General features: G+C 34.3%; 1 protein-coding gene across 9 annotated transcripts in view; it reads right to left on the reverse strand.

The window, feature by feature from the left end:
- Window positions 1-453: 453 nt before the first annotated feature.
- The window catches only part of ZFYVE16 (zinc finger FYVE-type containing 16), a 59,446-nt gene continuing 39,543 nt past the window's right edge, over window positions 454-20,356 (reverse strand). For 4 of the 9 annotated variants that reach the window (XM_049108333.1, XM_049108334.1, XM_025437196.3 and 1 more), the window contains 8 exons: window positions 19,394-19,476; window positions 18,490-18,594; window positions 17,633-17,780; window positions 15,857-15,937; window positions 9,537-9,699; window positions 8,304-8,409; window positions 6,644-6,811; window positions 2,928-4,678 (listed from right to left, as the gene is read on the reverse strand). In XM_049108333.1, the coding sequence (XP_048964290.1) occupies window positions 4,517-4,678; window positions 6,644-6,811; window positions 8,304-8,409; window positions 9,537-9,699; window positions 15,857-15,937; window positions 17,633-17,780; window positions 18,490-18,594; window positions 19,394-19,476 (1,016 nt within the window). In that variant the 3' untranslated portion in view covers window positions 2,928-4,516. Of the gene's footprint in view, window positions 2,300-2,759; window positions 2,824-2,927; window positions 4,679-6,643; window positions 6,812-8,303; window positions 8,410-9,536; window positions 9,700-15,856; window positions 15,938-16,941; window positions 17,296-17,632; window positions 17,781-18,489; window positions 18,595-19,393; window positions 19,477-20,356 lie in introns of those variants that run through there. The other 5 variants (XR_007409764.1, XR_007409763.1, XR_007409762.1 and 2 more) reach the window with 5 other exon arrangements.

Below are 20,356 nucleotides of genomic sequence, written 5' to 3' on the forward strand. Positions count from 1 at the left end.
TTTACAACGTTATGTGTGCTGTGAACTTTGGTCTGTTTCCCTCACCCCATAAGGTTGTCTCAGTAGGACCCCACGTCCCCTTCCCTTTTTCTTTCCTTTTGGACTGAACATTCCTTACAGTCTTGATATGCTTTAAGATGATTTTTATATTTTAATCACCTTCAGTTTTCAGCAGGAGCATGGATCTAAGTATCCTGGTGTGCAATTACCAGAAACAAGAAGTTTCCCAGAGCTGCATGTTTGTTCCTATTTGAGCAAACCCTACTCTTTTTATTGGTATTCTCTGCACTTAGCACATGCTACTTGTGGCATGTAATACACACATGTTGATAGAAAATGTTTAATTCTGTTAGCAATTACTCAGTTTTAGCAATTTTTATGTATAACTGCTCAAAAATAGAAGTACCTTAGTTATCTCATATTATTTGCTGCATGTAATAAATCACCAGAAAATTTAGCATCTTAAAACATTTATTATCTTACACAGATTTTGAGATTTGGGAATCTGAGAATGGTTTAGTTTGGTGGTTCTTATGAGGTTGCAAACTTTTGACAGCGCTGCAATTTGAAGGCTTGACTGACGTTGGAGAATCCACTTCCATTCATATGGCTGTTGGCTTCAGTTCCTTGCCAAGTTGGCTTCTTCATGGGGCTGAGCATACCTGGCAGCTAGCTTCCCTAAGAATGAGTTGATCTAATAGGGAGTAAGGGTCAGAGGGAAGAGGAAAGGATAAGAAGGGACAAAAAGAAAGTGGGGAGAAATGTACCAAAGATGGAAGTGATAGTTTTTTACAACATAATCTTAGAAATGACATCCCAACCCTTCTGCCATATTTTATTGATCACAAAGACCAATAATGTCTTGTGGGAAGGGACTACACAAGGGTATGAATACCAGGAGGCAGAGATCACGAGGGGGTTATCTTGGAGGCTGGTAAGCACTGTATTTTACCAAAAGAAAAAAAAAAAGAAAGAAAAGAAAAAGAAAACCTTTATTATACTCAGAGGTTCATAACAAAGCATTGAGTTAAACCCAGTTCTTCAGTTGTATAAAGCCTAAAAATATGGTTGTAATTTTATCGATGCAGATGTGCAAAATATTTCCCAAAAGGTGTTAAATATTAAATTGTTCCAAGATATATCCAAAAGAAAGAAAGAATATAAAGATCTCAAATTACTAAAAATCTGATGTGGAAAAAAAATCTCAGTTAAGTGGTAAAAGATAAATTTAGATGGCAAGGCTTAGTGTCTGGTAGGAAAAAAAATAAAGGTTTTAAACATAGATAAATAAAAAATAAACTTGCACACATTTTAGTAATAAAAAATTTATGAGAAAAATAGTCTTCCTATTTGAAACATACGGTCTAATTCCTGTAACAGAATTTTTCTTGCCTCTGTGCAATTAATATGCTTTTATCAATCATGAGTAAAAGTGGTCTGAGAAGGAATGAAACCTTTAAGATTCTAGGTATGAACCTCATAACTCAAAGTAATTGAGGAAGTGAATGTGCTCTTCAATGTAAACACCATGCTACATTTTTTTTTTCCATGCTACATTTTGTATAAAAAATGAGAAGAGGAAAAAAATCTATTTGTATTTGCTGCTACTACACCTAAACTGTGGGAAGACATAAGAAACTAATAAAAATGATTAGCTGGTTGAGATTGGAGGGTAGGAAGAACAAGGCAGACACATATAAGGTGGAAGTTAAAATGTATATTGATTTTTAAAATATTTTTTATATTTTTCTGATTTCTGAATCATACATATATATGTGTGTGTATATATATATATATATATCTCCTATATAAAACATTTTTTAATCACAAAGAAATTAAAACCTAAGATGGATTTGTAGGTTTCTGGTTTATTTCAGGATATTATCTATTAAAATGTGAGTCAAGTTATCAAAGTTATGCTTGTGACTAAAAAAAGAAAAGTCTATTCTTTACTTATAAAACAGTATCTGAATCTAAGCTGTTATAAAATTAGACAGTTGAGACACCATAGTCAGGTTATTGCTTTTATGATTAAATCATAGGTTAAGATATTCATATAACACAGAAAACTCTTTAAATTGTCTTAAAAGGGAAAGTTCGATCTTTTTATATATTACCTACTTTTCGGGTTTTTATCTCTTACCTAGCCAAGTTTAATGACCACTATCTAACAAGTTCTCCTTATTGTCTCCAGGAGGCTATCCTTCTGGGTTGCTTTCCAACCATGTAGTCAAGATTCGTATCTCCATTACAGCAGTTACTTTTACTTTGTTAATTATCTGCATCATATATTCAGCTCCTAAGGGAAAGAACTATCTTAATCATCTTTCAACCAGAGAAGCCTAACAAAGTGCTCTGCACATAACTAGTATATAGACAAAGTTTGTTGTGTGGCTGCATAGAACAAGTGGGCTAGATTTCACTTCATATTTCAAAATTCAGAGAAAGAGACCAGTATTAAAAAGCCTAAGACCAAAAACAGATCATTGTGGACTGAATACAAAGAGCCATTCTATTTCTTCACCTTTATAAAAATTAAAGTTTCAAAGTAAGTACCAATGTGAAGAATATGACCAAATAAGTTAACTACATTCAGAAACGTACTATATATCTACAAATAATACTTTAAAATGTGCCTCCAAAGGCACATTTTCCAATTTTCATTAAATGTAGAGGCTTTATGAAAACAAATCTAAAGCTATCCTATCATGGGAAGAGCTCTCCACCATTTTGTTATTTTTAAGTAATTTCAGGAGCACCTGGCTGGCTCAGTAGAAGAGCATGTGACTCTTGATCTTAGGGTGGCGGGTGGTGTAGAGATTACTAAAAATAAAAAATAAATAAATAAAATAATTTCAGTATATATAGACTGTGCAACTACTTATACTGCAAAATAAACACACTATATAAAGAAAACATAAACTGAGTTTGATATGCAATTGTTTTTATCTTACACCATAGCAATAAATTTCACAGGTTACTTTGTGTTGCCATTTTATTTAATAGCTGCAACATTTTACATTGTTTATGAAGTAACTACTTCCAGAAGACTGATAATCTCCTTCATAGGGTATCTTTGGTTAGTACTACAGTGATTCAGTACGAACCATATGACCAGTGGAGCAAAATTCTCAGTCTCTCCTAGCCTGAGACCTCATATCCTGAGTTATAACCCTGACTTGGTCATCAAATTGAGATGCTTCATAAGTATTTTTCTTATGTCAGGGCTATGTAGTGTAGTTTCTTTTTCTTGAGATATATAATGAGTGTTTTTGATACAAAAACATATTGCCATATAAGAATAAAAAAACATCAAAATAATGATTATATTTTATATAATGTAAATGACAGGACTAACTAAAATATCCCCTTTACTTTTTTTTTTTTAACACAATGTACTTAAAACTTTGCTGTTTGAAGAGGAAAGTTCTGTAACAGTTTCAAATACATAGAATTTAACTTATGTTAATATCCTGTTATAAAAAATAACTATCATATAAAGAATTTAAAATATGCAAAAATAATTAGTTCATTAAAATGTATATTTAATACATTAGTGTCAATGAAAATATGCAGACTTGCCAAGAAAGTTCTTAAGTAAAGAAGTTTAAAAAAAAAAAAACAACCTGTTTCAGGCTTAATTTATTGCTACATAAGTCTTCATCAAGGGTCATATGGCCTGTTGTCAATCACTCTTAAAAGTGATAAATAAAGTAGGGTATATTTTCGAAGGAAAGAGGAAAAATAATGCACTGCAATACAAAAATATTACCTATTTATAAATTATTAAAGACTTATAAAACACATACTGAATCATGTTTTGCTATAAAAACAATGTACTTAAATATAGAAGCACAAAATTCTGAAGCACCCACAATTATTTTAAGAATACCCATTTAATCAAGAAAAAAAACCATATATATATATAATTTGAGAAGAAAAGAAGGCAAAATTCTGATTTTAATCCAAATAATCAGAGTTTATCTAATCATGGAGGTAGATCTCCACTCCAATTATTACAAATAAATTATCTGTCTTACTCAAAGAATTATCATATAAGACTAAGATCTGAAAATCGTGTCACTGAAATTCATTTTTAACAGACTTTAGTAACCAGCAATGTAACTGGCATATATAACAGCTATTTCCCTCATAAGGTTATATCTGAAAAAAGCCTTCATTAAAATCATTCTTGGTATAACGAGGTATACATAAGTGCAGATACTTTGGCTTTTCATTTAAATGACACAGTAAATGCTACAAATTTATTTAAGACAAAAGAAATCTTTGCCTTTTTAGTACTTGCAGTAAGTCAAAGCTTCAAAAACTGGGGATCTCTTAAGTTTTTAGAGAATTAAATATTGTGCTAATGATTTAAAAAGATAATTTCCTGCCTAAAAAGCAAAACTTACGTGTTTCAAACAGCAAACATTTACTTTTAGTGTTTGTGGCATTTCAGCTTTAGTGAATGTAGTTTTAACAAATTAGTTTGCAATATATAATGACTCATCTTTCACTAAAAAAGATTTTCTATAATGAAAAATACTAATTCTATTTCTAATGGTAAACTAGTAGAGTCGGAGGTCCCACCATGGATCACAGGGATTAGAGCACTATCAAGATCATTTAAATAATGCTGAGGAAGAAGCTGGCCTTCAGATCCTGCCTGAAATTCAACCTGGAAAAAAAAAAAATCTTGGTAAGTCAACCCTAGAAAGTAAGAAATCTTGTTTAGCTCAGCACATGAATATGAACTATTTAAAAATGTCACTTAGTTTAAGGATGTTAAGGAAATACTTCATATTCACTCAAAAAATGTTTTACGTTCCCCTATACTTCTTTTATCTTCTATATAAATTTTAATTATATCTCCAACAGATATCATAAAATTGTTTAAATGCCACTATTTCATACTTTAGGTTTCTTCTCAATGCATACATAAACAATCTAGAAAACCAAGGTTTTATTGTTATTTTTTTAAAGATTTTATTTATTATTTATTTATTCATGAGAGACACACAGAGAGAGGCAGAGGCACAGGCAGACGGAGAAGCAGGCTCCATGCAGGGAGCCTGATGCGGGACCCGATCCTGGGTCTCTAGAATCACACCCTGGGCCGAAGGCAGGCACTAAACCGCTGAGCCACCCAAGGATCCCTGTTCTCTTTTTTAAAAAGATTTTATTTATTCATGAGAGACACACAGAGAGAGAGGTAGAGACATAGGCTGAGGAAGAAGCAGGCTCCATGCAGGGAGCCTGATGCGGAACTCGATCCCAGAACCCTGGGATTAAGTATTTCTTGTTCTAATATTTGTATTTCACACCATCCATGTCACAGGGCTCCTAAAACCCTTATACATTCGTAAGTGATAAGAGCACTAGCAGTATCTGTTGTTCTAATGAGGTGACTGAGTGGGCTCCTGGATGGGGACTGGTCACCAGAAAGACCAAGCTATGATTAGAAACTAGATTTTTTAACCCTTACCCCTTACCTTCCAGAGAGAGAAGAGAGGGGTTAAAAAATTGAGTTAAATCATGCCTACATGAGGAAGCCTCCATAAAATCCCTATAGTGGGGGGTTTGGAGAGCTTTAGGCCAGCTAATACACCCACACCAGAAGGGTGATACACCCCAACTCCACTGGGACAGAAGTACCTATGCTGGAGAACCTCCCAAACCTCACCCTATGAGTATATCTTTTCCTGTATATCCTTTAATAAACTGGTTAACATGTGTGTTTCCCTGAGTTCTGCGAGCTGCTCTAGCAAATTAATTAAATCCAAGGAGGGAGTTGTTAGAACTTCTGATTTATAGCTGATTGGTCAGAAGCACAGTCAATAACTTGGGCTTTTAATCAGCATCTGAAGGGGTGTGAGAGTACAGTCTTGTAGGACTGAACCCTTAACGTGTAGGATCTGATGCTATCTGAGTAGATGGTGTCAAAACTGAGTTGAATTCCTAGATATCCTGCTGGTGTCTGAGAACTACCAACCTGTTGACAGGGAGAAAACCCTCTACATATCTGGTGACTACAAGTGTCAGAAATGAAGTATTTTCTATGAGTAGTAAAGGACTCACAGGAAAGAAAGACATAGGGAAGAACTGGTTTTTCCTTACATAGGATGGAAAAGACTAACTTTTTCCTTTTTTAACACTTTTAGACTTTTGTAATTTTAAATCATGTGAATATAGAATAAAGTCAGAATGAAAAAATTAAAAACCTACTTGTCAAGCAGGATTACTACAGTGCAGAGGTCAACAGACTATGGCCTATGGGCCAATGTGACCCACCAGTTAGTTGTTTTAGTAAACAAAGGTTCATTGGAACATAGTGAGCTCATTAGTTTATATACTGTCTATGGCCACCTGTGTACTATAATGGCAGGACTGAATAGTTGTAAAAAACGTCATATAGCCCACAATGCCTAAAATATTTACTATCTGGCCTTTTACAAGAAAGTTTGCTGACCCCTGGTGTGAAGAGTAAAGGAGATAATGTACAGGAAGTGTGTAGCACGTGCTTATGTTCAACAAATTTTAGTTTTCTTCATTCATCCCAAATAAAGGATTAAATAAGAAACTTTTGATTATTTTAATATATGATACATTCATTTCAAAAATACATCACAAAAACACGTCTCACCATATCAGTGTCAATGGAAACTCTGAGGCCAATTTTATTCATCCCATTACTCTTTAGAGTTTTCAGATGAGGGCATAGTGCAGCACTACAAGCCATGGCTATTTCTTTTGCAAACTGATAACGAGTTGCTGAAACAGATAAATCCTGGTCCTTTAGAAAGTAGAATACCTGAAATGTATTTAATTAGGAAACAAGTCATGATTAAGATTAAAAGCAGCTTTAAAAATTGCTACTTTCAATTCAACTTTATTAATAAAATTAATAAAATTCCAAAGTTAGCGCCAAGAAATTCATTAGTTAAAAAAACTATGTGAAAAGAAAAAACAAAACACTATGTGTAAATAGATATATCTTTTTTAAAAAAGATTTATTTATTTATTCATGAGAAATACAGAGAGACAGAGATATAGGCACGGGGAGAAACAGGCTCCCCGCAGAGAGCCCGATGTGGGACTTGATCCCAAGACTCCGGGATCATGCCCTGAGCCAAAGGCAGACGCTCAACCGCAGAGCCACCCAGGCATCCCTGTAAATATATCTTTTTTTTTTTTTTAAAGATTTTATTTATTTATTCATGAGAGAGAGAGAGAGAGAGAGAGAGAGAGAAAGGCAGAGGGAGAAGCAGGCTCCATGCAGGGAGCCTGACGTGGGATTCGATCCCGGAATTCCAGGATCACGCCCTGGGCTGAAGGCTGGCACTAAACAGCTGAGTCACCCAGGGATCCCCCCTATAAATATATCTTGATCCGTAGGTAGTAAAAGCTTAAAACCAAAGATTATGGAATATGGTATGACTTAGCTATTTTTACCTAAAATTAACCTGTAGCAACAAAAGCTCTGTTAATTCAGTTTAGAAAAGTATACTGAGTCTACCCTATAAGCTCACCTTCCTGTAAGGACATCTTAATGAAATTAAGATCAAACAAAAAAAAATAATGTTCTATAATTTCTACATCCTGTATAGTTTCTATCCATATTGTACATAGATAGAATCACAGGGAATATAAAAGAAATTAGTAACACTGATTGCCTGACCCTGGAGGCAGAGTGAGAAGGAGTACGGAGGTAGACTAAGGAGTTGAGAGTCAATAATTTCATATCCTTTTCGTTTAAAAAAAGTTGGGACATGCAAAAATAATTTTCATTTGTGAATGCTGATTATAAACTGGTATCTATACAATAGTTTATTTTGGGGGGTGCTGGGTGGCTCAGTTAAGCATCTGACTCTTGATCTTAGCTCAGGTTTTGATCTTGGGATCATGAGTTCAAGCCCGGCATTAAATAGACTGTGCGTGGAGCCTACTTAAAATAAATAAGTAAATAAATAAATGTAAATTAAAAATAATTTTGTAAAATAAGAGAAAAATGAAAATAACATGGTCAAATAAATATGCTGTATAAAGATGGCAATGCTTCCAAAACTTAACTGTGAACTGGCAGGGAGTACCACCATACAATAGCCTGAAATAATCTTATGGAAATCCAAATCTGGTATAAAGAAGGCAGTGTGGGGTGAAAATATGTGTGTGTTTCCAGATATAATGTAAAAAGTATTAATAAACTGCAATGAGAAATCTCCCAAGTTAAAAAAAAAAACAAAACCCAAAAAAACCCCACATCCAAACACAACACATAAAGAGAAGGAATCTTTCTCAGTCACCTCAGTACACTTTACAGTCTTCTCATCGGTTTCAAAATCTGCTTCCAGTTTTATCTTTTCACTTGGAAATCCTTGTAATGATATCCCATCCACTGAACTAATAACACTATAGAATAAAACATAATACAGTAGTATTATTAGTACCAAAATGCCTTCTATGAAATGAATTATTAGATTTGAACAAATAAGGAGAAAAATACTAAAAATATAAATTTATAGCACTAAGGTAACTCAATTACATACAAAATAATTAAAACTATAGTCCATTCATTTACCAAGATTTCTTCATTGTACAGCAAATAATATCTACTCCTTCTTACGCCCAGTTTAGATCTCAGGTTTAAAATGCTTTAGTTTCCTAACAGAAAAGCTGTTGCATGAATTTAAAAAACTTTATTTTGGAATCCCTCAGCATTAAGCTATTTTTTTTCCTTCTTTAATCCAGACCTTTGAGCCAATCTCCAAAAAAGAAAAAAAATGGTAATTGAAAAAAAGGAGTGGCAGGAATATTCTATAAGACCTCCAATATATGTATTATTAAATTCAGTTGTTATATATATTTTTAAAGATTTTATTTATTCATGAGAGACACAGAGGGAGAGAGGCAGAGACACAGGCAGAGGGAGAAGCAGGCTCCATTTAGAGAGCCCGACGTGGGACTCAATCCTAGGACGCCAGGATCATGCCCTGAGCCAAAGGCAGATGCTTAACCACTGAGCCACCCAGGTGTCCCTCAGTTGTTATATTTAAGTGAACCAATATAATACAGAATAAACAAACATCCAAAGGAATCTTTTACTTACTTCACAAAAATAGATATGAAAAAACAGAAAAAGTATCTTGCCTTCCAAAACCTTGGCATCAAAGTCACACTACTACATAAGCACATTTTATCACTGTCCCCTCCCAAACCAACCACCCTTTAATAGTTTACAGTATCCTGGCCAAGAAAATACGCATGAGACTGGTTAGGTACATGTTTGAAAAAATAGACTACGTTCAGTAGCATACAAGCATTTAAATTAATGGTATAATTCTATATTTACTCAGAAAATGCTTAATTTGCTAGCAAGATATTTTTATCCTTCCCCCTCCATCAAATCCATTACATTTTATTTTTTATTATTTTTTAAGATAGATCCCAAGACCCTGGGATCACGACGAACACTTAACCAACTGAACCACCCAGGTGCCCCTCAATTATATTTTAGTAAAAAAAAAAAAAATTCATACCCTTTGTTTCCTTCTTCTTCAGAATCTACCCAGCAGATATCCACATATTCTCTTAGGTCTACAGCATCAACTTTCCCACATGTAATTTTAAAGTCTTTCTGTTCTCGTAGAGCAAGCCGCAAGCCATCCATGGTCTCTGGCGTTATTTGTACCATTAAGCCATCTAAAAATGATTTATGTTTCACATTCCTTTTATTAAATATCAATTTATAGGTCTAATTCATAAAATTTGCTATCAAAGTATTTTCTGTGTAAGATAAAAGTTCTATATCATCTGTTAAATAATCTTAATGATTGTTTTCTACTAGGAAATATGAAAAATATTTCAAAGTTAAGGACTATCCTTTTTTTTAAATAGTTACACAAATAATGGTGATATTTTTCATTACTGACCATAATGAAACTACTGATGAAAAACTGCCCTTTTATAACTGCCTAGCCATAAAACCAGACAAAATGTGTAAGGCAACTGTTTTTAGGTACTGAACAACAGGAAATATACTTTGGTTCCTAGAGAAAAATTCAACAAGTAAGCCTACAAATAACTGCCCAGGCTATTTGCTTTGAGACAATTTCCACATGGTGACCCATTAAACCTACAATGGCCACACTGGGCTGGGAAATCAGAGATAAGCTTGGAGAAGCGGGATCCCTGGGTGGCGCAGCGGTTTGGCGCCAGCCTTTGGCCCGGGGCGTGATCCTGGAGACCCGGGATCAAGTCCCACGTCAGGCTCCCGGTGCATGGAGCCTGCTTCTCCCTCTGCCTGTGTCTCTGCCTCTCTGTCTCTCTCTGTGTGACTATCATGAATAAATAAATAAAATCTTAAAAAAAAAAAAAAAAAAGCTTGGAGAAGCCTGGAATCTGGGGTCAAAACATTGAAAAGGAAGGCACCAGGAGACTGTGAATAAGGGTCCCTTTGAGTCCTTGAACTAGAACTGAGGACATGTTAATAAAGTGAGACTAGATGAGGCCTAATAGGGAACAGCTATTTGGGTTGGGACCAGAACAGAGATACTAGAAATCAAGCAATGATGGAGGATACTGACAGTCTGATGCAACCACAGTAGAGATACCTCATTAACTTGCACTGTGGCAAAGCAAAAACAAAGCCCTTACAAAATCTGTAGGCAAAATGGATTTAGAGAATGAGTCCTGCCAGATTGTAAACACCTTAGGAGTTCCACAGATTCATCTGTTAACAAAGTGAAAAGTACAGAATACATAAAAATGCCTGCTTAAACATAAATAAGCCTTCTTCAAAAAAAGCTAATAGGATCTAAAGTCTCTAAAACATATTAACAATGACAAGTACATAATCAAAAATTATCAGAGAGAACCACAAAATCATGTGAGCCTCTATACAACTGAAAGCAACCATGAGACAGACAGCCAAGACAGTGGGTTAAATACACAGACACTTTAAAACATCTATTCTAAAATTTTTCAAAGACCTAAAGCAAAACATTCAAAAAGTGAAAAGCAAATATGGGCTAAACGAATAAACAGATTTTAAAAATCTTAACAAAAAAAAAAAAAAAGAAAGAAAGAAAGAAAGAAAGAAAAAAGAAAAAAGAAACTGAAAAAACCCAAAGGGAAATTCTAGAACTGAAAAGTGTAATTGAAAACTCAATGGAAAGGCTTAATAGTACATTGAAGATGGCAAGAGAAAGACTCAGGGAACATGAAGAAAGGTCAATAACAATTTTCCAAACTAAAAAACCTGGAGAAAAATGATTAAAGAAAAATAAACAGAAAACCAAGGATCCAAGAATTGGTATAAAACAGATATATCTATAAATATAAATACATACATATATACAGACATAAATATATAGATATCTCCCAGGAGAAAAAGATTGGAATATTAAAAAAATTAAAAATGGTAAGAAATTCCCCAAATCTGATGAAAAATATTGATACACATGTCTAAGAAGCTCCATAAATGCCAAGCAGGAGAAATACAAAGAAGACCACATTAAGGCACATCACCGTAGAGCTGGTGAAAACCAAAGAAAAAGAGGATATCTTGAAAACAGACTGGAGAAAAGGGCATATTAACTAAAGGAAAACAAACATAAAAAATTATACTAACTTTATTAGAAATGATGGAGGCCAAAAGATGAGGGGACATCTTTAAGGAAAATAAAAACTTTCAAAGAATTATCTAGCAAAAAAAAAATCCTTCAAAAAATAAGAATGAAATAAGGACAGCTTTGCAGCAGCGCCTGGATAGTTTAGTGGGTTAGGCATCTGCCTTTGGTTCAGGTCATAATCCCAGGGTATTGAGGCTGAGGCCCCCCCCCCAAAAAAAAAATCAGGCACCCTGCTCAGCAGGGAGCCTGCTTCTCCCTCTGCCTGTCACTCTGCCTAATTGTGTACCTGTGTGCATACTCTCTTTCATTTTTTAAAATTTTTTTTTATTTTTTATTTATGATAGTCACTCGGAGAGAGAGAGAGAGAGAGAGAGGCGGAGACACAGGCAGAGGGAGAAGCAGACTCCATGCACCAGAAGCCCAACGTGGGATTCGATCCCGGGTCTCCAGGATCGTGCCCTGGGCCAAAGGCAGGCGCCAAACCGCTGCGCCACCCAGGGATCCTGCATACTCTCTTTCAAATAAATAAATCAGTCTTAAAAAAAAAAAAAAGAAAGAAAAAGAAATAAGGACAGTTTCAGATCAATGAAAGCCAGCAAACTTGTATTACAAAAAATATGACTTTTGGTGTCTGCTCCAACATATAAAGAGCCTGGAAGTTGTCACTTCCATCCTCAAAACAAGACAAATGACAAACTGAAAACAAACAATTTTTAGATCAGAGAATTGAGGCCACAGGGCTCTATTGCCCTGAAAAATGGAGCAAAATCAAAACCTACCACAAAAAACAAAAACAAAAACAAAAACAAAAACAAAAAAAACAGTAAAACATTTAAAAAATCCTATGATCATTTCAATAGATGCAGAAAAAGCATTTGACAAAGTACAACTTCCATTCATGATAAAAGCACTCTGTAAAGTAGGTCTAGAGAGAACATACCTCAACATAATAAAGCCCTCACAGCCAACATCATATTCTGTGGTAAAAAACTGAGAGCTGGGGATCCCTGGGTGGCGCAGCGGTTTGGCGCCTGCCTTTGGCCCAGGGCGCGATCCTGGAGACCCGGGATCGAATCCCACGTCAGGCTCCCGGTGCATGGAGCCTGCTTCTCCCTCCTCCTGTGTCTCTGCCTCTTTCTCTCTCTCTATGTCTATCATGAATAAATAAATAAATCTTTAAAAAAAAAAAAAAAAACTGAGAGCTTTTCCCCTAAGGTCAGGAACAAGACAAAGATGTCCACTCTCACTTTATTTTATTTTATTTATTTTTTTCACTCTCACTTTTATTCAACAATGTACTAGAAATCCTAGCCACATCAATCAGATAACATAAAATAAAAAGCAGCCAAACTGGTAAGGAAGAAGTATTTGCAGATGATGTGATACATCATTTGCAAATAGATTCTCCCATTCAGGATGTTGGCTTTTAGTTTTGTTTCCTTCACTGGACAGAAACATTTTATTTTGATGCAAACCCAATAGTTTATTTTTACTTTTATTTCTCTTGCCTCAGGAGACATAGCTAGAAAAATGTTGCTATGGCTGATGTCAGAGAAATTACTGCCTATACTCTCTTCAAGGATTTTTAGAGTTTCAGGTCTCCTATTTAGGTCTTTTTTTTTTTTTTTTAAAGATTCCATTTACTTATTCATGAGAGACACACACAGAGAGAGGCAGAGACACAGGCAGAGGGAGAAGCAGGCTCCCTGCAAGGAGCCTGATGTGGGACTCAAACCCGGGAACACACCCTGAGCCAAAGGCAGGCATTCAACCACTGAGTTACTCAGGCATCCCTCACATTTAGGTCTTTAAGCAATTTTGAGTTTATTTTTATGTATGGTATAATAAAGTGGTCCAGCTTCCCCAACACCATTTATTGAAGAGACTAAAGAACTTATGTAGCTCAACACCCAGCAAACAGATAAGCCAATTAAAAATGGGCAGAAGACATGAACCGACACATCTCCAAGAAGACATCCAGATGGCCAACAGACACATGAGAAGGTGCTCAACAGCAGTAATTATCAGGAAAATTCAAATCAAAACCATAATGAGATATTACCTCACACCTGTCAGAATGGTTAAAATCAACAATGCAAGAAACAAGGTTTGGCAAAGATGTAGAGAAAAAGGAACCCTCATGCACTGTTGGTGAGAATGCAAACTGGTGCAGCCACTGTGGAAAACAGTATGGAGGTTCCTAAAAATATTAAAAACAGACCTACCCTATAATCCAGTAATTGCACTATTGTGTATTTTACCCCCAAAATCCAAAAACACTAATTCAAAGGGATATGTGCACCCCCCCTTTGTTTATAGCAGTATTATTTACAACAGCCAAACTACCGAAGCAGCCCAAGTGTCCATCAAAAGATGAATAAAGAATATGTGCTACGTATATGTGTATGCATACACACACAATGGAGTATTAATCATAAAAAGGAATGAAATTTTGCCATTTGCAACAATGTAGATGGAGCTACAGAGTATAACGCTAAGCAAAATAAGTCAGAGAGAGACAAATACCATATGATTTCACTCACATGTTGAATTTAAGAAACAAAACAAATTGGCAAAGGAAAAGAAAAGATAAACTGAGAAACAGATCTTAACTATAGAGAAGAAACTGATGGTTATTTGAGGAGAGGAGGGAGGGAGGAATGGGTGAAATAGGTGATGGGGATTGAAGAGTTACACTTATGATGAAAAACAAAACAGAAAACATAAAAAAGCTTTAAGATATGTGATAAGAAGTAAGAAAAAATGTAATTGGATACCTCACATCATCATCAAAAGGGCAGATATGGCATAGCAAATTGAATCATAAAAACTCACTTATTTTTAGAAAGTATTATTTGACAAAAATGGATCTAGACAAGAGCATTTGCAATCACTGCTTCAACTGGAAAACCTAACCAATAAACTAGAAACATAAAAGCCATAAGGACTACAAAGAAAGAAACAAAATTACCATTATTAAATGATGATATACTGAGCTACACAGAAACTCTAAAAGAATCTATAGGTAAATTATTTTAAATTAAGAGTTCAGCAGTATAGCTGATTATAAAACAAAAATACAGAAATAAAATATGTGTGTGGCTCAGAGATGGGAGGACTTCCTATAAAGCTGTTTGAAATAGTATGGAGAACGACATTAGTGAAAGAGCAGACTAAAGAACCTCCAAAAATACTCTCCTCCAAAATAAGAACAACGAAACTAATTAACAGAAAAAACTTTTTCAGAACTCTGGAAATTAACCAAAGGCTTGCAGCAATCTGTGGAGTATTTATTCAAGAAAAATGGCTGGATCTTCATAAGAACAGCAAACTTTGTGCTTTGTGTTAATTTATTCCCATTCCTTCCTCTCTAGCTTAGTGGGAGCCTCAAGAACCAACAGCCTGCAATCATGGTGAAAATCAATAGCCTGGTAGCCACCAGAAAGGCTAAAAGGAGGTTGGAGCCCTTTCAAAGTCTCATTATCAGAGAATTATCATTTTTTGCCTTGTTGAGTATTTTGGCTAGTGCAAAAGTCTTTTCTCAGGGTGCATCTGTCAAAAACAATCAAAACCCAATGATTAACATCTCAAGCTACCTGTGACAGCAGATTATAGTAGACGTAAATAGGCCAACCAAATACTTAAAAGGAAAAGCTGAGGAATGAGATGTCCATACGGGCTTTGAAAAGCTTTAACATACTTTTGGGAATTTAGGAAGCCACACACATGTACAATACTGTGTACATGCTCAGGGTGTGTGCATGCTAAAGAAATACCGTAAGCTCTCACCTCAGACTGACTTGTAGGCTCTGTAGAGGCAGGAAGAGCAGGTTATGGCAGAGTTGCCATCCTTAACACAGACCCAAATATAGGTCATGTTTTAGTTTTTGAGCTGGGTAAGATTTTTTTTTTTTAAGATTTTATTTATTCATGACAGACACAGAGAGAGTGAGAGAGAAAGAGGTGGAGACACAGGCAGAGGGAGAAGCAGGCTCCATGCAGGGAGCCTGACGTGGGACTCAATCCCGGGTCCCCAGGATCAGGCCCTGGGCTGAAGTCAGCGCTAAACTGCTGAGCCACCTGGGCTGCCCCTGGGTAAGGATTTCACTTAAGTTTGTGGTACTGTGCTTTGTAACTTACATATGTTCTTTTAAAGTATCAAATACATTTTAAAATAAATGGAAAACATCTTTACATTAAAACAATCCTAAAGATGAAACTCATACCTTCAACTATGCTGGACTTAGCAAGAAATCCTGAAGATGGTTTTAGAGCTCCATTGAATACCACAAAACTTGCACCTGTCACTGATCAGAAAAATACATTTATGTTTTAACTTGCCTTTTTAAAATGCTATATATTTGTTAAATGTATAATGTGGAGCATGGTACACTTAACTACTTGATAAATGCCATGCCCATACCACTTATATTAGAAAGCTAATAAAAAAAAACCCAAACTAAACCAAATTAAGATAAAATATTGCATAAAGGCTATATAATGTTTGTATATAATAATTAATGGCTATTGTACTACTTAAAATGTTTGTATTTGTGCCAGTGAGAGTATGGGAAATCAAATATCCATCATTGGTAAAAGCACAAATCAGAGAAACTTCTATGGAAGACAACTTGATAATTACTTATTAAAATTATAAATACATATATCCTTTGACACATCAATTCTACAACCAGGAATTAATGGCACATATATATACAAGGTTTCACAGTTCAATTTTATAAATAAACAAGAACTGGTAACAACTATGTCCGTTAAGTAAGAGACAATTAAATGATGTACACATATAAAGTGAAAAGTTATGTAGAATGCAGAAGGTTTTTTTTATACTAACAGAATCATCTCCAAGGTGTATTAAAAGAAAAAGCAAGAATGTAATGCATGTTAGGACTTGTTTAAAAAAGTGGAAGAAATTTCCTAAAAATTAAAAAATATATAAAAATAAAAATTAAAAAGTAGAAAAATATGTGTTTGCTTACATATTCCTGCAAGCAAAGACATTTCTGAAATGATATACAAAAAACTGATAACATTGGTTTGGGTTGCCTGTACGGAAGAGAAAAGGGTAGCCTCAGCATCCAGGGAGGAAAGGAGATTTTCCACTTATAACTTTCAAATTTCATAATACATATACTTATTCAACAAACAAATATTAAATAGTTGTTACATTTTAATAACAAAAGTATTAATGACATAAGTTAGAAAAATACAAAAGTGTAAATATCCAATATAAAACCATCTATTTAATAGATATATACTAATATAAGCAGAAAATATATTTAAATGTCCATAAAGGCCATATTTTTCTTTTGTTACTTTTTAAAACATATTTTCCAAACTTAGCATGTAAGTATATATTACCCTTATAATCAAAAGCTGCTATTTTATTAGCAGCCAGGATGTCAGACTATTTTAAGTGTTATTTTAAAATGTATTAATTTTATGAATACTCATCTCCACTTAACTTTCAATTTGTTAGGCCCTCTATTGCAAGGATTTGGCAATCACAGTAGTCACTGAAGCCATTCAGCCAGAATTGAGAGTAATGTTACTCACATATGCTACTCCACCATCTTTACCATTTCTAGATCCCCAACCACTTATAGTTTTATAAATCATTCTTCATCCTTATCCAGACTATACTCTCCTAAAAGGAGTTAGAACAGAGAGCAAACAAAAGTGACAAACATCTCATTCCAGAGAGAAATTACTGAAAATAAGAGTCCCATCATATGGGATAAATTAAACCTGAAGATACCAAGATAAACACAGTGTTCAAGTCTTTAAACCTAATGTAGCCCAAGGGGGAAAAAAAAAAAACAAATTAGAAGCTATTTTTAATCTGTTTAGCTAAAATGTTAAAGCATACTATATTATTACCATCAATTTAGCAAATAAGTAAAAAATATAATATATTTCCCCTTTAAAAGGAATTCCATATATTGAGGTAGTTTTACAGATTAATACTAGGAATCAACACTTACCTTTTCTAGGATGGCCAGTAGCACTGTTGGCCTGTGTTTGATAAATGCCATCATTTTGTACACAGACTAGGTGAGAATCTGCTTCAGTACTAAAACTGGCTCCAATGCTAATGACATGCTCATTAGAAGAATTTATAACCTTCATTACCTGGAAAAAAAAACAATACTTATTTAGAAACACTACTAACATGTTATTTCTTTATTAGTTACAATCATTCAAAGGGCCACATTTCTGACCTGCTTCATAATTATCAAGCTCTGGTCTGGACAACTCTAAGAATGTGATGGAAACATATGTTTTAAGATAAAAATCACCCAATTAATAGATAAAATAGTAAAGAAAAAGTTGTAAATAACAGGATTAAAACAAGTCCCTTGGGACTCCTGGGTGGCTCAGGGATTGAGCTCCTGCTTTTGGCTCGGGGCATGATCCCGGGGTCCTGGGATCGAGTCCCACGTCGGCATCTCTGCTGGGGCCTGCTTCTCCCTCTGCCTATTTCTCTGCCTCTCTCTCTCTCTCTGTGTCTCTCATGAATAAATAACATTTTTAAAAAATAAAAAACAAAAAACAAGTCCATTAGAAAACAAATCTAAAATTTCAAAAATATTTTTTGCCATTATGTATTAGACAGTCTGATTCAAAATAAATTTAACACATCTTATTTTTTTATTTTTCATTTTGTCCATTAATAAAAGGGAGCCTGACGTGGGACTTGATCCTGGGTCTCCAGGATCACGCCCTGGGCTGAAGGCAGTGCTAAACGGCTGAGCCACCCGGGCTGCCAATTTAACACATCTTAAAGAAATCTAATGTTCAATAGTTATCTTTAAAATCTGCATGAAGAAGTTAAACTTACATCATTGTATTTTTTCCGAGGTATTTTTATGCAGCTCTTCCCCATTTCCATATGAATCAATAGCTGATCTATATTATGCAAGGTATACTGGTAATTCCGAAGGTCCTACATATAAAATAATGATATTTCCATAAGCCTTAAATTATCCATTAGCATTTTATCTACTCATTAAATCCTTTTTTAAGAGTGTCCATCATTTTAAGACTTGTGGTAGATACATAACTATCAAAATGCCACCCAGAAAGCAGTATCAACTGAAAAAAACAACTAATCCTTCCAACTACTCCACAATAGAAATAAAGAATATCATTCTCAGGAAGAATTCTGTACTATCTGGGGGTAATCTCTTTCTAATTACAGATCTTCCAAAATAAGTCTTCTCAGTAAACCTGTATAAACGAAAGTCCACTCAAATACTTTTCTACGGTTACAGATAAAACAATTACAGAAAAAAGAGGTAGGTAGGAGGGAACCTGAGATTATTTAATTCAATTCTTCCCATTACAAATGAGGAAACCTGGGCTACAATTTGCTCAAAATCACCAAACTAACTTAGTATACTAACACACTTTTACTGACACTACAACTGTGCAGATCTCATATTACCTAAATGTGAAAACACCACAGCAGAATGAATCAAAAGATAATTACAATCAGGTACACATAAATTAGAAGATGTGTCCTAAAAAGCAATTTACTTAAAACAGAGCCCACTTATGCTAAATAAATTTATATTATAAATGAACTTACATTATACCAAATTAAAATAGGAAAATATGCTAAATAAATATAAATTTATTGTTATAAATATAATTTATTTACATATAAATAAATTATATGTAAAGTAACCTAAATAAAATTTTAAAGTAACAATGTAAAAACACTTAATAGTTTGATTACTCACAACAAGCAAGTTCATAATAGTGTGTCCTATTTCTCCAAAAAGAGGTTTCCGACCTCTGATACTCGTTAGAGGAGCAGGATATGCTATACACAAGAAAGGAAAACTGGTTACTTTCAATAAAAACCCCAAAAGTCTTGAATTTATTACTTTTAATTCTCATTTCTCAAACATTATGGATAAATACTACCTAATAATCATTTGGGGAAAATGAAAGATACATTAACCTACAGTATGTATTTACTGGATACTACACTGAACTGGGAACTTTACATACATGATCTTATTTAAGCCCTAAAACAACCCAGTGAGGCAAATAAGTCTATTCCTACTTTACTGATGGGAGAGTAAAGACATAGAGATTATTAAACTTGCTTATGGTGACTAAGTTAATAACCAGTGAAATAGATTTGAAATTAGGCTTGCTTGATTCCAAAGCACTTAATCTTTTCATTATACACAGTGTTCCCAGAAAATGATAATGGCTGGAAAATTACAGTAACTGGATAGAACTCTATAAAGTTCTGATAATTTAAAGAGAAATATGAAGAATTCAAGATTTTTAAGGAATGCTCAATTGTATTAATTTATAGACGTAAGTAAACTTTTATAGTTCTTGGGTCAGCATGATAAAAGGGGCACACAGAGTCAGAGAAGGCAATGTAGAGAAATAGAACGAACATGGAGTCTATCACCTGACTACTCTTCTCTTTCTTTAAATATTTCTTTCTTTTTCTATAAATATTATTCACTAAAAAGGAAAAAGTATTTGGTTGAAAATGTACAAGGGCTTCTGGAAGAAAAGGTGGAAAGAGGAAGGTAAGACATTTCTATAATGATAAAAAGCAGAAGGCTTTCTACACTTCAGTTCTCAGCCTAGGTCATTAAGCAAACAAACCTCTCTCATACCTTTTATATCAATATACTTCCTTAAAATTCTAAGAAAATACATTACATGACATGATC

Source organism: Canis lupus, chromosome 3 (assembly GCF_003254725.2).
Source record: "Canis lupus dingo isolate Sandy chromosome 3, ASM325472v2, whole genome shotgun sequence".
In the NCBI taxonomy this organism is placed as follows: Eukaryota; Metazoa; Chordata; class Mammalia; order Carnivora; family Canidae; genus Canis; species Canis lupus.